This window comes from Aquarana catesbeiana, linkage group LG04 (assembly GCF_042186555.1).
Source record: "Aquarana catesbeiana isolate 2022-GZ linkage group LG04, ASM4218655v1, whole genome shotgun sequence".
Classification (NCBI taxonomy): Eukaryota; Metazoa; Chordata; class Amphibia; order Anura; family Ranidae; genus Aquarana; species Aquarana catesbeiana.
In genome coordinates, this window is record NC_133327.1 from 689,967,680 (window position 1) to 689,986,508 (window position 18,829).

The 18,829-nt window shown below is 48.9% G+C and overlaps 1 protein-coding gene across 1 annotated transcript in view; it reads left to right on the forward strand.

Annotated features, from left to right (window-relative positions):
- Positions 1–7: 7 nt before the first annotated feature.
- SLC4A1AP (solute carrier family 4 member 1 adaptor protein) overlaps positions 8–18,829 on the forward strand; it is a 62,157-nt gene continuing 43,335 nt past the window's right edge. The window contains 5 exon segments of the mRNA XM_073628768.1: positions 8–1,686; positions 4,814–4,852; positions 4,854–5,004; positions 8,206–8,328; positions 8,423–8,483. Of these exon segments, the coding sequence (XP_073484869.1) occupies positions 115–1,686; positions 4,814–4,852; positions 4,854–5,004; positions 8,206–8,328; positions 8,423–8,483 (1,946 nt within the window). The 5' untranslated portion in view covers positions 8–114.

Consider the following 18,829-nt stretch of genomic DNA (forward strand, 5'->3'; position numbering starts at 1 on the left):
CGTCATCACCCGCCGCCTTCACATGTGACCGGAAGTGTGTCTCGGTGTTTCCGTTCTGTCCGCGTCTCGTTGGTGAGCCGCGCCGGTTAGAGCTGTGAAAGTGGCGCTGGATACATGGAGCCCCCTCGGCATGAGCCCGATGGCGGGGAACGGCCCCTCGGGGCCCTGGAGGATGGGGGCGGTGCCTCCGGGGCCCCCGAGACCCCCAATGATGGGCATGAGGGGCTCAAGGATCCCAGGGCCGGTCAGGGGCCCCATGATGCCGGGGGCGATGAGGGCGCCTTTGATTCCGGGGCCCGGGGTCCTGAGGGGCCCGGGGATTCTATCTCCAGGAGCCATGAGACCCTCGGGCATACCGGGGCCGGGGGGGATGAGGGGCCCCGGGATACCGGGGCCGGGGGGGATGAGGGGCCCCGGGATACTAGGTCCGGGGGGGATGAGGGGCCCCGGGATACTAGGACCAGGCGGGATGAAGGGCCCCGGGATACCAGGACCGGGGGGAATGAGGGGCCCCGGGATACTAGGACCGGGGGGGATGAGGGGCACCGGGATACCAGGACCGGGGGGAATGAGGGGCCCCGGGATACCAGGACCGGAGGGGATGAAGGGCCCCGGGATGCTAGGACCGGGGGGGATGAAGGGCCCCGGGATACTAGGACCGGGGGGGATGAGGGGCTCCGGGATACCGGGACCGAATGGAATGAGGGGCCCCGGGTTACTAGGACCGGGCGGACTGAGGGGCCCCGGGATACTAGGACCGGAGGGACTGAGGGGCCCCGGGATACTAGGACCGGAGGGACTGAGGGGCCCCGGGATACTAGGACCGGGCGGAATGAGGGGCCCCGGGATACCAGGACCGGCTGCTTCCCTGAGGGGCCCGGGAAGTCTACCTCCAGGAGCAGCCAGGCCCTCGGGAATACCGGGCCCCGCGTCGGTGAGGAACATGAGGTTTTCGGGGTCAATGAGGGACTCGATATTTCAAGGGACATTACCGCAGAGCAACGGAATGCCGGGACCCATGGGGATGAGGGGCCCCCTGCTCCCGGGACCGGCGGGGAGGGGCCCCATGCTCCTGGGACAGGTCCCACCAAGGAGCCCGCTAGGGATGGGGTCCCAGAGGAACGGCCTGCCGGGGGGCTCAGCCCGGATGTCGGCCACTTTAAGAAACCCGTCGCTCCTGGCCGGCCCGGCGGCCATGAAAAGACCGTGGAACCCGGACGTGAACCAGCCGCACCCGGGCGGCCTCCTGTCCCAAGCCCAGATGGGGAAGCGGCCCCGGATGTCGGGCCCCGGCTTCCCTCTGATGCCTGCAGATCGGCCCCTGCCATTCCCTATCGGGAGCCTCCCTGGTCCGGGCCGCCCGGGGCCCTTTACAGCCTGGAGGTGCTGAAGGGGGGCGCCATCCTGTCCACCAAGAACCTGACCGGCGCCAGCTGGACCGTCTTCGGCCGGCTCCCCATCTGCCACGTCTCCCTGGAGCACCCCTCCGTGTCCCGCTTCCACGCCGTGCTGCAGTACCGCCCCTCCCCCGAGCACGACCAAGAGCGCGGCTTCTACATCTATGACCTGGGGAGCACCCATGGGACCTTCGTCAACAAGGAGAGGATCCCACCCAAAACCTATCACCGCCTGCGGGTGGGCCACGTCCTGAAGTTTGGTGGGAGCACCCGACTCTTTATACTGCAGGTACCTACCTACCCTGACTGTTTATACCCCAGGGACCTACCTACCCTGACTGTTTATACCCCAGGGACCTACCTACCCTGACTGTTTATACCCCAGGGACCTACCTACCCTGACTGTTTATACCCCAGGGACCTACCTACCCTGACTGTTTATACCCCAGGGACCTACCTACCCTGACTGTTTATACCCCAGGGACCTACCTACCCTGACTGTTTATACCCCAGGGACCTACCTACCCCGACTCTTTATACCGCAGGTACCTACCTACCCTGACTGTTTATACCGCAGGCACCTACCTACCCTGACTGTTTATACCCCAGGAACCTACCCTGACTGTTTATACCCCAGGAACCTACCCTGACTGTTTATACCCCAGGGACCTACCCTGACTGTTTATACCCCAGGAACCTACCCTGACTGTTTATACCCAGGGACCTACCCTGACTGTTTATACCCCAGGAACCTACCCTGACTGTTTATACCCAGGAACCTACCCTGACTGTTTATACCCCAGGGACCTACCCTGACTGTTTATACCCCAGGAACCTACCCTGACTGTTTATACCCCAGGAACCTACCCTGACTGTTTATACCCCAGGAACCTACCCTGACTGTTTATACCCCAGGGACCTACCCTGACTGTTTATACCCCAGGGACCTACCCTGACTGTTTATACCCCAGGGACCTACCCTGACTGTTTATACCCCAGGGACCTACCCTGACTGTTTATACCCCAGGGACCTACCCTGACTGTTTATACCCCAGGGACCTACCCTGACTGTTTATACCCCAGGGACCTACCCTGACTGTTTATACCCCAGGGACCTACCCTGACTGTTTATACCCCAGGGACCTACCCTGACTGTTTATACCCCAGGAACTAGGGATGCATCGAAATTTTGTCCGAAAACGGCCTTTTAGGCAAAAAGCTAAAAGAGAATTCTTGCCGATACTGGTGCCGAAAATGGGGCGGGGCCTGAGCGGGGCTCCGCCCCCGCCCCTGGTGCCGCCTATCAGGGGGCTTCCTATATCATAGAAGAGAGGAGAGCTGCCGCCTGTTTGATTACAGCGCCGGGAACATCACAGCTTTCATTTCAATAGCTGTGTGTTCCCCGCTGTGCGCCGTCACATACAGCCCCTCCCCCTTGTCCGGGCACTTTGATAGACAGATCACCCGTCCAATGGGAGGGCGCGCACTGATGTAAGGGGGGGGGGGCGCACACTGATGTGAGGGAGGATTCTAATGTAAAGGGGGCACTGATGTAGGAGAGGACATTGATGTAAGTGGGACTGTGAAGTAATGGGGTACCCTGAGGCAACGGGGACACTGATATAAGGGGGCTCTGAAGGTGGGCCTCTGAAGTGTGTAGTGGGGGGGGGTTAGTAGAGAGGCAAACTGATGCAGGCCGGGGGGAGCACTCTGATGTAAAGGGGGGGATGTCTAATATGGGGGGGGCACTGTAATGTAAGGTGGGGTGTCTGATATGGGGGTGCACTCTAATGTAAGGGGGGGGTGTCTGATATGGGGGAGCACTCTAATGTAAGGGGGGGGTGTCTGATATGGGGGGGGCACTCTGATGTAAGGGGGGTGTCTGATATGGGGGAGCACTCTAATGTAAGGTGGGGTGTCTGATATGGGGGTGCACTCTGATGTAAGGGGGGGTGTCTGATATGGGGGGGCACTCTAATGTAAGGGGGAGCACTCTGATATGGGGGGGCCCTCTAATATAAGGGGGGGTGTCTGATATGGGGGAGCACTCTGATGTAAGGGGGGGTGTCTGATATGGGGGGGCACTCTAATGTAAGGTGGGGTGTCTGATATGGGGGGGAGCACTCTGATGTAAGGGGGGGGGGTGTCTGATATGGGGGAGCACTCTAATGTAAGGTGGGGTGTCTGATATGGGGGGGAGCACTCTGATGTAAGGGGGGTGTTTGATATGGGGGAGGGCACTCTGATGTAAGGGGGAGCACTCTGATATGGGGGGGCACTATAATATAAGGAGGGGTGTCTGATATGGGGGGGCACTCTGATGTAAGGGGGGGTGTCTGATATGGGGGGGCACTCTGATGTAAGGGGGGTGTTTGATATGGGGGAGCACTCTAATGTAAGGTGGGGTGTCTGATATGGGGGGGCACTCTGATGTAAGGGGGGGTGTCTGATATGGGGGGGCACTCTGATGTTGGGGGGGGGTGTCTGATATGGGGGGGAGCACTCTGATGTAAGGGGGGTGTCTGATATGGGGGAGCACTCTAATGTAAGGGGGGGGTGTCTGATATGGGGGGGAGCACTCTGATGTAAGGGGGGTGTCTGATATGGGGGAGCACTCTAATGTAAGGGGGGGGTGTCTGATATGGGGGAGGGCACTCTAATGTAAGGGGGGGGGTGTCTGATATGGGGGGGAGCACTCTGATGTAAGGGGGGGGTGTCTGATATGGGGGAGCACTCTAATGTAAGGGGGGGGTGTCTGATATGGGGGAGGGCACTCTAATGTAAGGGGGGGGGTGTCTGATATGGGGGGGAGCACTCTGATGTAAGGGGGGGGTGTCTGATATGGGGGAGCACTCTAATGTAAGGGGGGGGTGTCTGATATGGGGGAGGGCACTCTGATGTAAGGGGGGGTGTCTGATATGGGGGGAGCACTCTTAATGTAAGGGGGGGGTGTCTGATATGGGGGGGCACTCTAATGTAAGGGGGGGGGTGTCTGATATGGGGGAGGGCACTCTGATGTAAGGGGGGTGTCTGATATGGGGGGGAGCACTCTGATGTAAGGGGGGGTGTCTGATATGGGGGGTGCACTCTGATGTAAGGGGGGGTGTCTGATGTGGGGGGGGCACTCTAATGTAAGGGGGGTGTCTGATATGGGGGGAGCACTCTAATGTAAGGGGGGGGTGTCTGATATGGGGGGAGCACTCTAATGTAAGGGGGGGGTGTCTGATATGGGGGGGCACTCTGATGTAAGGGGGGTTGTCTGATATGGGGGGACTCTGGGGGGGGGGGTTGGGGGGTCTGTGGATTTAGTTTACATTCAAGTCTCTGTGACTGCATTGCACTGACATGTAAGATATCGTTCGTTCTATCAGGACCTTCCCGATTGGCAGATCCTCTTATACTGTCTGTTCCTGTAGGGCCCGGAGGAGGACCAGGAGGCGGAGTCTGAAATGACGGGTGACACAGATAAAAGAAGCGCGCCGACAGAGAGAGACTCTGCAGAGGAGGATGCTGGGAGACGATTCTGATGAGGAGGATGAACCCTCTGAGGAAGGCAAGAAAGAACGGAGCGGCACAGGAGACGAGTCTGGCTGTATGTGGGGGATGGGTAAGTGATTACCGGAGAATGCTGGTCAGTACAAACAATTAAAGACTGCGAAATGATCAGATTAAGACTGGAAAACCTCTTCATTACAAAGTTAGTGGTTGTCCACCGATTACCAACTTAAGGGGCATTCCTCCCCTTTTAGAAGCAGTGGGAGGAGTCATTGCCGCCCCCCCCCGGCCTGCCAGTGTTTCTCCCGGGTTCATACCGGCGAGCCCGGGAAACAACACAGCTGGCCATAGAGGGGAAGAGAGACCAAATCGTCTCTGATCACCTCTATGATCTAGGACATGGGGAGGCAACCTGGGGGCCCTCCATCTGTTGCAGAACTACAAGTCATCATGCCTCTGGGAGTCATTGTAGCTGCCAGACTTGCAATGCCTCATGGGAAATGTAGTTCCACAACAGCTGGAGGGCTACTTCTTTTTTTTTTTTTTTTTTTTTTTTTTTTTTAAACCATCAGTTCTTCATATAAGTGCCACATCAGTGCTGCCAGTGAAGGAGAAAACTTACTTATTTACAAAGTTTCTTAACAGAAACTAAGAAAAACATTTTTTTTTTTTTTTTTTTTTTCTTTATTTCAAAATTTTTGTTGCTTTTTTATTTGTAGCGCAAAAAATAACCCCCCACCCCCCCCCCCCCAGAGGTTATCAAATGTTACCAAAAGAAAACTCTATTTGTGGGGTAAAAAAATGATGATAATTTAGTTTTTGTACAACGTCACACAATCGTGCAATTGTCATTCAAAGTGTGCGAGCGATGAAAGCTGAAAATGGGTCTGGGCAGGAAGGTGTATAAGTGCCCCCCCTGGTATTGAAGGGGTTGTAAAGGTTCGGGGGTTTTTTCACCTAAATGCATCCTCTTATTTCTATTACATGAGATCTCCATAAAGAGGACCTGTCATCTCTTATTTCTATTACATGAGATCTCTATAAAGAGGACCTGTCATCTCTTATTTCTATTACATGAGATCTCCATAAAGAGGACCTGTCATCTCTTATTTCTATTACATGAGATCTCTCCATAAAGAGGACCTGTCATCCTTATTTCTATTACATGAGATCTCCATAAAGAGGACCTGTCATCTCTTATTTCTATTACATGAGATCTCCCCATAAAGAGGACCTGTCATCTCTTATTTCTATTACATGAGATCTCCATAAAGAGGACCTGTCATCTCTTATTTCTATTACATGAGATCTCCATAAAGAGGACCTGTCATCTCTTATTTCTATTACATGAGATCTCCATAAAGAGGACCTGTCATCTCTTATTTCTATTACATGATCTCTCCATAAAGAGGACCTGTCATCTCTTATTTCTATTACATGAGATCTCCATAAAGAGGACCTGTCATCTCTTATTTCTATTACATGAGATTTCTCCATAAAGAGGACCTGTCATCTCTTATTTCTATTACATGAGATCTCCATAAAGAGACCTGTCATCTCTTATTTCTATTACATGAGATCTCCATAAAGAGGACCTGTCATCTCTTATTTCTATTACATGAGATCTCTATATAAAGAGGACCTGTCATCTCTTATTTCTATTACATGAGATCTCCATAAAGAGGACCTGTCATCTCTTATTTCTATTACATGAGATCTCTCCATAAAGAGGACCTGTCATCTCTTATTTCTATTACATGAGATCTCCATAAAGAGGACCTGTCATCTCTTATTTCTATTACATGAGATCTCCATAAAGAGGACCTGTCATCTCTTATTTCTATTACATGAGATCTCTCCATAAAGAGGACCTGTCATCTCTTATTTCTATTACATGAGATCTCCATAAAGAGGACCTGTCATCTCTTATTTCTATTACATGAGATCTCCATAAAGAGGACCTGTCATCTCTTATTTCTATTACATGAGATCTCCATAAAGAGGACCTGTCATCTCTTATTTCTATTACATGAGATCTTCCCATAAAGAGGACCTGTCATCTCTTATTTCTATTACATGAGATCTCCATAAAGAGGACCTGTCATCTCTTATTTCTATTACATGAGATCTCTCCATAAAGAGGACCTGTCATCTCTTATTACTATTACATGAGATCTCCATAAAGAGGACCTGTCATCTCTTATTTCTATTACATGAGATCTCCATAAAGAGGACCTGTCATCTCTTATTTCTATTACATGAGATCTCCATAAAGAGGACCTGTCATCTCTTATTTCTATTACATGAGATCTCCATAAAGAGGACCTGTCATCTCTTATTTCTATTACATGAGATCTCTCCATAAAGAGGACCTGTCATCTCTTATTTCTATTACATGAGATCTCCATAAAGAGGACCTGTCATCTCTTATTTATATTACATGAGATCTCTACATAAAGAGGACCTGTCATCTCTTATTTCTATTACATGAGATCTCCATAAAGAGGACCTGTCATCTCTTATTTCTATTACATGAGATCTCTCCATAAAGAGGACCTGTCATCTCTTATTTATATTACATGAGATCTCCATAAAGAGGACCTGTCATCTCTTATTTATATTACATGAGATCTCCATAAAGAGGACCTGTCATCTCTTATTTCTATTACATGAGATCCCCATAAAGAGGACCTGTCATCTCTTATTTCTATTACATCAGATCTCCATAAAGAGGACCTGTCATCTCTTATTTCTATTACATGAGATCCCCATAAAGAGGACCTGTCATCTCTTATTTCTATTACATGAGATCTCCATAAAGAGGACCTGTCATCTCTTATTTCTATTATATGATCTCCCCATAAAGAGGACCTGTCATCTCTTATTTCTATTACAAAGAATGTTTACATTTCTTGTAATAGGAATAAAAGTGATAAAGAAAAATAAAATTAAAGGGACAGTGTACAAATTAAAATTGAAAAACCTAAAGAAGGTGTAAAGGCAGAGGGTGCATTCTATGCATTAAGATAAAAAAAAACCTATGTTTGTAGCAGCCCCCCACCCCCTTTACCTACCTGAACCCCATTTCTCTCCAGCGATGTCTAAGCCGTTTGAAAAACCGCTGCGCAAATACCGTGTGACATAAATTGCAACAATCGCCACTTTCTTCTCATGGGCCTCTGCTATAATATATCATTTTTGGGGGTTATAAGTAATTTATCTAGCAAAAAAAAAATACATATTTTTACCTGTGAACAAAAAGTACCAGAGAAGGCCGGGTCCATAAGTGGAAACCTTCTCCTGTGTGTTGTAGGGGAGGACGCCCTGGAAGAGGAGAGCGAGGAGAACCCCATTGCCTTGGAGTTTCAGGAAGAACGTGAAGCTTTGTACCTGAAGAATCCTAAGAAAGCCCTGCAAGGCTTCTTTGACCGAGAAGGTTTGTACAAGAGGGAGAAGATGGGGGGGGCGGGGGAGGGGGAATGTAAATGGAGGGAATGGAATGTAAAATGAATTTGGCTTTTTTGTTTCAGGGGAAGAACTGGAATTTGAATATGAAGAGAGGGGCCCGGGGTCTTGGATCTGCCGAGTAAAGTACGTCTGTTGTACACTATATAATGTATATGAAGTAGCTATATTGGGGGGGGAGACAAGTTTGTATTTTTATGATCTATAATTGTATGATAATTGCTTATGTAACAATTCTCTTCACAATTAATTTTTTTTTTTTTAATCAGATGTGAGATTGACAGTCGTCTCCATGTTGTCATTCACAGAGCATTGGATACAGTGAGGGGAAAAAAGTATTTGATCGGCTTCTGATTTTGTAGGTTTGCCCTCTGACAAGTAAATGATCAGTCTATGATTTTATTGGTCGGTTTATTATAACAGTTAGAGACAGAATAACAACAAAAATATCCAAAAAAACACAATTCAAAAAAGTTATTTGCATTTTAATGAGTGAAATAAGTATTTGACCCCTTCACAAAACATGACTTAGTAGTTGGTGATCACAGAGGTCAGACGTTTCTTGGAGTTGGCCTCCAGGTTCGCACACATCTCAGGAGGGATTTTGTCCTCTTTGCAGATCTTCTCCAGGTCATTAAGGTTTCCAGGCTGACGTTTGGTAACTCGAACCTTCAGCTCCCTCCACATATTTTCTATGGGATTAAGGTCTGGAGACTGGCTAGGCCACTCCAGGACTTTAATGTGCTTCTTCTTCAGCCACTCCTTTGTTGCCTTGGCCGTGTGTTTTGGGTCATTGTCATGCTGGAAGACCCATCCACCACCCATCTTCAATGCCCTGGCTGAGGGAAGGAGGTTCTCACCCAAGATTTGGTGGTACATGGCCCCGTCCATCATCCCTTTTGATGCGATGAAGTTGTCCTATCCTCTTAGCAGAAAAACATTCCCAAAACATAATGTTTCCACCTCCATGTATGACGGCGGGGGATGGTGTTCTTGGGGTCATAGGACCTCCATGTATGACGGTGGGGGATGGTGTTCTTGGGGTCATAGGACCTCCATGTATGACGGTGGGGGATGGTGTTCTTGGGGTCATAGGACCTCCATGTATGACGGTGGGGGATGGTGTTCTTGGGGTCATAGGACCTCCATGTATGACGGTGGGGGATGGTGTTCTTGGGGTCATAGGACCTCCATGTATGACGGTGGGGGATGGTGTTCTTGGGGTCATAGGACCTCCATGTATGACGGTGGGGGATGGTGTTCTTGGGGTCATAGGACCTCCATGTATGACGGTGGGGGATGGTGTTCTTGGGGTCATAGGACCTCCATGTATGACGGTGGGGGATGGTGTTCTTGGGGTCATAGGACCTCCATGTATGACGGTGGGGGATGGTGTTCTTGGGGTCATAGGACCTCCATGTATGACGGTGGGGGATGGTGTTCTTGGGGTCATAGGACCTCCATGTATGACGGTGGGGGATGGTGTTCTTGGGGTCATAGGACCTCTATGTATGACGGTGGGGGATGGTGTTCTTGGGGTCATAGGACCTCCATGTATGACGGTGGGGGATGGTGTTCTTGGGGTCATAGGACCTCCATGTATGACGGTGGGGGATGGTGTTCTTGGGGTCATAGGACCTCCATGTATGACGGTGGGGGATGGTGTTCTTGGGGTCATAGGACCTCCATGTATGACGGTGGGGGATGGTGTTCTTGGGGTCATAGGACCTCCATGTATGACGTGGGGGGATGGTGTTCTTGGGGTCATAGGACCTCCATGTATGACGTGGGGGGATGGTGTTCTTGGGGTCATAGGACCTCCATGTAGAACGGTGGGGGATGGTATTCTTGGGGTCATAGGACCTCCATGTAGAACGGTGGGGGATGGTGTTCTTGGGGTCATAGGACCTCCATGTATGACGGTGGGGGATGGTGTTCTTGGGGTCATAGGACCTCCATGTATGACGGTGGGGGATGGTGTTCTTGGGGTCATAGGACCTCCATGTATGACGGTGGGGGATGGTGTTCTTGGGGTCATAGGACCTCCATGTATGACGGTGGGGGATGGTGTTCTTGGGGTCATAGGACCTCCATGTATGACGTGGGGGGATGGTGTTCTTGGGGTCATAGGACCTCCATGCATGACGGTGGGGGATGGTGTTCTTGGGGTCATAGGACCTCCATGTATGACGGTGGGGGATGGTGTTCTTGGGGTCATAGGACCTCCATGTATGACGGTGGGGGATGGTGTTCTTGGGGTCATAGGACCTCCATGCATGACGGTGGGGGATGGTGTTCTTGGGGTCATAGGACCTCCATGTATGACGGTGGGGGATGGTGTTCTTGGGGTCATAGGACCTCCATGTATGACGGTGGGGGATGGTGTTCTTGGGGTCATAGGCAGCATTCCTCCTCCTCCAAACACGGTGAGTTGAGTTGATGCCAAAGATCTCGATTTTGGTCTCCTCTGACCACAACACTTTCCCCCAGTTCTCCTCTGAATCATTCGATGTTCATTAGTAATCTTCAGACGGACCTGTACATGTGATTTCCTGAGCAGGAGGACCTTGCGGGGGCTACAGGATTTCAGTCCTTCACGGTGTAGTGTGTTACCGATTGTTTTCTTGGTGACTATGGTCCCAGCTGAGATGATTGAGAAGATTCTCCCGTGTAGTTCTGGGCTGATTCCTCACCGTTCTCATGATCATTGAACCTCCACGAGGTGAGATCTTGTATGGAGCCCCAGACTGAGGGAGATCGATCGTTATTTTGTGTTTCTTCCATTTGTGAATAATCGCACCAACTGTTGTCACCCTCTCACCAAGCCGCTTGGCGATGGTCTTGTAGCCCCATTCCAGCCTTGTGTAGGTCTACAATCTTCTCCCCGACATCCTTGGACAGCTCTTTGGTGTTGGCCACCATGGTGGAGAGATTGGAATCTGATTAGTTCTGTGGACAGGAGTCTTTTATACAGGTAACAGGCTGAGATTAGGAGCACTCCCTTTAAGAGAGTGCTCCTAATCTCAGCTCGTTCCCTGTATAGAAGACACCTGGGAAACAGAAATCTTGCTGATTGATAGGGGATCAAATACGTATTTCACTCAATAATGTGCAAATCAATTTATAACTTTTTAAAATGTGTTTTCTCGAATCGTCTTCCAGGGCAGCATCCGAGAGATAGGCTCCTCCTCCCTAAAACAGGAAACACATTAGTCCACCATTATAAATTTCACACTCTTACCTGTGTGCCTCAGTTGTTTGTGTTTCCTCCGGACCCACAGGAGCTGCAAGAACGTTTGTTATTTTATTTTCACCTGTCTCTGTGCTTGTTGCAGGAGACCCCCTGCCAGCATCCCATACAGCCCAAGGGGCTTTGGGAGGGCGAGCAGGCGCAGCACTGGGCAACATTGCTCAAAGCCTGAGATTTCGCCCCTACTGAGGGGTCTGCAATCATCCCCCCAGGCTGCAGGAGGACTCTGTCATCCCCACCCCATGCCGCTGTTTAGGCCTGTGTATGCTTCCGCAAGCACCCCCCTCTGGCTTTCCGCAGAATCTGGAGCCCGCCAGGGGGGATGGATACATGCATAGATGGGCGCCCCCCCCCCCCCCCCCCCCACCGCCGCCGAAATCCTCAGCAGCAGAGGGTCTAGCAGGGAGGGGTTTGCACCTTCTAAATTAGATCCCTGGTGGCTGCGGCTGTCCCCCCAAACGAATCCGCCGCTCTCCGGGCGGCGCAGCAGCGTCCTCACCGCCACAGGCCGCTACAGGAAGTCGGGGGTGTACCAAGATGGCGCCGAGGAAGTTCCGCTTCCGGGTTGGCGGCCATTTTCCCGTAGTCTATCTACTGCGGAGATAGAGCAGGGACTCCTAGGGGCGGGAAGTTTAAAAAAAAAAAAAAAAAAGAGAAAACAGAATACAAATAGCAAATTTGTTCAATGCTACCCTTCACTACCAGCACAGTTACTCTACAATACAGCGGCATGTGCAGGTGTGTCCACCAACCTGCACGGGGTCAGCCGGGGGCGGGGCCGGAGCTTATGCAGGAAGCAGATAAAAAGGCCTCTAAGCAGAGGATCCTGGTGGCTGATCATGTCTGACGCTTCCCCACCCTGCCCTGCAGATCCTGCAAATCAGGACAGCTCCAAGGTAAGCCAGAATATTCTTGAATTATCTCTGTCTTAACCTCTTTACTGCCTATCTACAGGCAGTTCCTTTGACTCACGGGGTTTTTCTTTGTTGTTCTCTATGCTCGCTTGCAGGCAAAGACCCCTGAGGAAAGGAAGGCTAAAGGCAAAACATGTGCCTCATGCAGCCACAGGCTTTCCCCAGATTGGAAAAAGCCCCTGTGTCAGAAATGCTTAGACAAAATGGTGGCAAAAGAATCCACAGGGATTTTTGAAAGACCTGCTCAATTCTTTTAAGAAAGAAATTCAGAGCACCATGGCACCACTACCAGCTATAGAGAAATTAGAAACGCCAGCAAGTGTCGCTCAGGCCAGTATCCCATCTACCAGCGGAACACACATTCCAAGGGAGAACAAGGTACAGGCAGAACAAGAGGTGGATTCAGATGAATCTGAACAATCTGAATCAGAAGACGGTATCTGTTCAGACTCAGAGGAGGAAGATGACACGACAGACTGCAACCTGTTTCCTTCTGAGGACACAGACAGTCTTCTCAAAGCCATCACTGACACTCTAGGCATTAAAGAACAGAAAACCGCAGAACTCACTATGCATGACAGAATGTACAAAGGGCTCCAGCCCAAGAAGCCAAGAACGTTCCCGGTACACCAAACACTTAAAGACATAGTCAAAAAGGAATGGGAAGACCCAGAGAAAAAGCTTTTCATCCCCGCCACAATCAAACGCAGATACCCGTTTGCGGAAGCAGACACCAAAACCTGGGCTAAATGCCCCAAGGTGGATGCCTCTCTGGCAAAAATCACGAACAAATCGGACTTGGCTTTTGATGACGCAGGTACCCTCAGCGACCCCATGGACAAGAAAATAGAAGCTCTCCTGAAAAGGGCATGGGAAGCAGGGGCGGCAAACCTAAATCCGGCTATTGCTTCCACCTGCACAGCCCGAACCTTGCTAATCTGGCTAACCCAGCTGCAAGATCTATTGGAGAACGACACACCCAGGGAGGAACTAATTAAAACCATCCCCACACTAACTAGAGCGGCAGCTTTCTTGGCAGATGCTTCAGCAGAAACTGTCAGAATATCCTCTAGGACCACGGCACTACTAAACTCGGCCCGCAGAGCCCTGTGGTTAAAATCCTGGGGGGGGGATGCACCTTCCAAGAACCGTTTATGTGGCATACCATTCACTGGAGACCTACTGTTTGGTCCCGAACTAGAAACAGTCCTGGATAGGACTGCAGCAAAAAATAAGGGGTTCCCTCAAACCAAGAAGAGACAAGGGAAGGCGCCCTTTCGGCATTTCAAGAAATTCAATAAGCCAGGGGCAAAAAAGCACTGGGGTCAACAAAACAAGAAAGGCAAAAGTGAATTCATCCTCAAGCCTAATACCCAAAAGAACAAAAAACAATGACTGCCTTCAGGTGGGGGGCAGATTGGCGGCTTTCTCCCACCAATGGGAGGAGATAACAGAAAACAAATTCATACTGCGCACCATAGCGGACGGTTACGCAATAGAATTCTCCAACCGCCCCCCAACCAAATACTTAGCGACCATGCTACCCAAGGACAGCAATCAAGCAAAGGTGTTTCTAGAATCCCTACAGAAACTATTAGATCAGAAGGTGATTTGTCACGTTCCCCAAGAGGAGGAACAAAAGGGCTTCTACTCACACATCTTCGCAAAAAGAAAACCATCAGGCAAACTAAGGCTGATACTAAACCTCAAACCACTCAACCGAGGAATAAGATACAAGAGATTCAGAATGGAATCTATCTATTCAATCAGGAACATCCTACCGCAGGAGACATTCATGGCAACACTAGACTTACAGGATGCCTACCTACATGTCCCCATAAGGAAGGATCACCAAAAGTTTCTAAGGTTCGCAATCCAGGGGCCAGCAGCTACGCTGCACCTACAGTACACAGCTCTCCCCTTCGGAATCTCCTCAGCTCCAAGAATATTCTCAAAAATAATGGCGGAAGCACTAAAAGGTCTAAGACAGGAGGGTATTGGAATAATACCATACTTAGACGACCTCCTGTTCTTTGCGGACTCAGCAGCAATCCTAGAAAACAACCTGCGCAAGAGTATGATCTATCTGCAAAACCTGGGATGGTTAATAAACGCAGAGAAATCGCAAATGATCCCAAGCCAGAGAGTAGTGTACCTGGGATACGTGCTGGACTCCAGACTGTCAAAAATTTTCCTAACAAAGGAAAAAGACGTAAAAATGACACAAGCAATTACGTCCCTGCTAAGGAACCATTCCACAACGATCAGGCACGGAATGTCCGTACTAGGACTGATGACGTCTTCCATTCCAGCCATCACCTGGGCACAAATTCACATGCGACCCTTACAGAACTACATTCTGTCCCAATGGGATGGCAGGCAAGCATCCCTAGAAAAATCCATTCCCGTCCCCGCCACAGTCAAACAAACACTCTACTGGTGGCTCAACCCACTTCGGGTCATCGAGGGGCGCAGATGGGCTCAAGTCAATCCAGTCAGCATCACCACCGATGCAAGCGCCCTAGGATGGGGAGCCCACATGGAAGGGCGGTTCTCGCAAGGGAAATGGACACCCAAATGGGCACAAGCCTCCTCAAACTTGAGAGAGCTGAAAGCTGTGGGGGAAGCGCTAAAAACCTTCAAGCCAGCATTACAGGGGAAGGATGTAAAGATACAATCAGACAACGCAACGACAGTCGCATACCTAAACAGACAAGGGGGCACAAAATCCCAAAATCTGATGAGACTGACACAATCTATCCTACTGTGGACAGAAGTGAACATAAGATCGATATCCGGTATTCATCTAAAAGGAACAGACAATACAGTGGCAGATTTCCTGAGCCGGAAAACGATAAAACACACGGAATGGTCACTAAACCAAACAACCTTCACTCAAATCACCCAGAAGTGGGGAATACCCGAAGTAGACCTATTTGCTTCCAGGGCGAACGCAAAATCTCCGATATTTTTCTCCCTGGACCCTACAGATGGCAACAGCGGGGTGGATGCTTTCAACCAAAACTGGAAATGGCATCTGTGCTATGCATTCCCTCCAACTGCCATAATCCCAAAAGTAATCCAAAAAATCAAGGCAGAGAAAACAGTAATACTAATAGCACCACACTGGCCCCAGAGAGCATGGTTCAGTCATTTAAAAAATCTCAGCATACAACCTCAGCTGACACTGACGGACCGCCCGGATCTACTGTCACAAGGCCCAGTCAACCATCCGAACCACAAAATCTTGAAGCTCTCGGCTTGGTTACTGAGAGGGTAAAACTCCAGAACAAAGGCCTGTCGGACAGAGTAATCAACACCATCTTAAACAGCAGAAAGCCGGTAACGAGAGCCATCTATGAGAAAATAAGGAAAAAATTTGTTTCTTGGTACGAAGACAGACCAATCTCCAACGGTGGGATAATTCCAATAGTTTTGGACTTCCTACAACATGGTGCAGACAAAAACATATCACCAAGTACCCTGAAAGTACAAGTTGCAGCACTTTCCTCGGTCATGGATACTAGACTAGCGGAAGACCCGCTGATAAGACGATTCCTCATAGCTCTTAAAAGATCCAAACCAGCCAAATTGTACAAAACTCCCACCTGGGACATGGGCACAGTACTTAAGGGCTTTCTTTCCCCTCCGTTTGAACCTATCGAGGACAGCTCAGACAAAAACCTCACGTTAAAAACTGCGCTCCTTCTGGCCTTAGTATCCGCCAGAAGAGTGAGTGAGATCCAAGCTCTATCTTCAATAGAACCATACTGTCTAATACATCTGGACAAGATAATTCTCTCTCCAGATCCGGCCTTTCTACCCAAGGTCTCTTCTACATTTCACAGAACCCAAAACATCGTCATACCCTCACTTCCAACAACCATGGATAGTAGGAAAAGAAACATTTACAGCAAACTTGATGTAAGGAACACGCTCATAGCGTATCTCGAAAGAACAAAAGAATGGCGTAGAACGACCTCCCTCTTCATCCTCTATGCAGGAATCAACAGAGGGAAACCAGCTTCAAAAAGCACCATCAGCAGATGGATAAGGATGGCCATACAGATTACCTATAAGGCACAGAATCTCACTCCACCTAGTGAAATCAGAGCGCACTCAACTAGAGCCTGGGCAACCTCGGCCGCAGAGAAAGCAGGGGCAACTCCGGAGCAGATCTGCAGGGCAGCGACATGGTCGAGCTTCAGTACTTTCGCTAAGCACTACCGCATAGACCAGCTGTCTGACCAAGACCAAGCATTTGGTCGTAAAGTGCTCCAGTCTCTAACCCCACCCTAGTAAGTATTGCTTGATATATCCTCTCGGATGCTGCCCTGGAAGACGATTCGAGAAAACAGAGTTAGGTACCTGGTAACTCTTTTTCTAAGAAGTCTTCCAGGGCAGCACTAGTTCCCACCCTTGAAACAACAAAAACCAGGTACAGAGGGGGAGCTTGCAGCTTATAGGGAATTCCTTCGGTGCTTTAACATAACTGAGGCACACAGGTAAGAGTGTGAAATTTATAATGGTGGACTAATGTGTTTCCTGTTTTAGGGAGGAGGAGCCTATCTCTCGGATGCTGCCCTGGAAGACTTCTTAGAAAAAGAGTTACCAGGTACCTAACTCTGTTTTCCTGGATATTTTTGTTATCCTGTCTCTCACTGTTAAAATAAACCGACTAATAAAATGATAAACTGATCGTTTCTTTGTCAGCGGGCGAACGTACAAAATCAGCAGCCGATCAAATACTTTTTTTCCCCCTCACTGTACATCATCAGGATAAAGAACTGCACCATATAACTCCCCTTATATCAACACAGAACATTTCTTTGTATTGTTTGCAATGTTTTCCTGAGCTCTGTGTTGCGGACACAACTGTAAAGCTGCAGAAATAAGAGAGTTCATTCTTGTCCAGTGTGGAGACGACATAAAATTAGAATTTTATTATGATGTACTGTACAGTGTACATCTTAACCAGTTCACACCCGGCCAACAGTCAAGACGTCCTCCCGGGAAATGTGCCCCGATCCGTCACCGGCTGTGACCGCTGGACACAACCCATGACTGATCAGTGCAGCGGCCCACGTGATCACTGTGACCAATCACAGCGCAGTTATTTGAGAAATTACCAAATGTGTACCTAAAGACAGGGTGACACTGTAGGTACATTAGTAGTAATGTGCCAACGTCCCAATGTTGGATTTATGAAGCTATGACAACTAAAAGGTGGACTTTATAGGCACACAGATATACTAACTATAAAAAGATAAAAATTGTTTTATTTAATTGTGATTTACAAGAAATAGAAGCAATTAATACAAGTAATACAATCCATAGAGCAAAATTGTTTGCATATAGTTAATATTTCCTACCCTACATACAACCAAAACACCACTTAATGTAATACATGTATGCAGTAAAGCATCCAGAAACGGGTGGGGAATGAATTCCCAAGCCGGTGTTACGATTGCGGGTGTGAAATAGCAAGTTGTGGGTCGGATTGTAGGTCCGGGTAGGTATGTTCTTAATAGCTCGACATGTTGCGCGTATGGAAAACACTTCTTCAGGAGCTTAAGGAAGTTTCTGCTGGATATACAGAAAATGCATCAATAAATACAGTGTATATCAAAATATAAACACAAAGCATAATTGAAAATAAAGTGCAAAACATCAAATAAGTGAAACATTTTGCTCCGACCGAGTATAACGGCCGCATGAAGACCCCATAAAGGAACTGGTCATCTGGGGGCAGAACAGTAAAGCCAAGTAGCTGGGGGACCTAATGTATCATAATATATAGCTTAAAGTATATATTCGTAGAGCCTAATATAAGGTAGATAATTTATTCCCCAGAAAAACAACCGGGGGGGAGGGGACCAAGTTATCCCAAAGGGGAGGTTCCAGGGGTATATATTAATTCTATGTAGAAAGAACAATAAAGGTTATGTAGTGGTTATTAGGTTAAAGATTGTAAGTATGGGGAGGGGAGATCTAATACATTAACAGGTAAGAAAAAAGTTAAAAAAAACAGTAAAAACCAAAAAGTACACAGAGCTTACCATATGGTAGTCAGAAATGGTGAAAGACATATAAATGTGGTATCTCACCTGGTAGGCTAGATCAGTGTTTCTCAACTCCAGTCCTCAGGGCACACCAACAGGTCATGTTTTCAGGATTTCCACTATTTTGCACAGGTGATTTGATCAGTATTACTGCCTTAGTAATTACCACAGCTGTTTCATCTGAGGGAAATCCTGAAAACATGACCTGTTGGTGCGCCTTGAGGACTGGAGTTGAGAAACATTGGG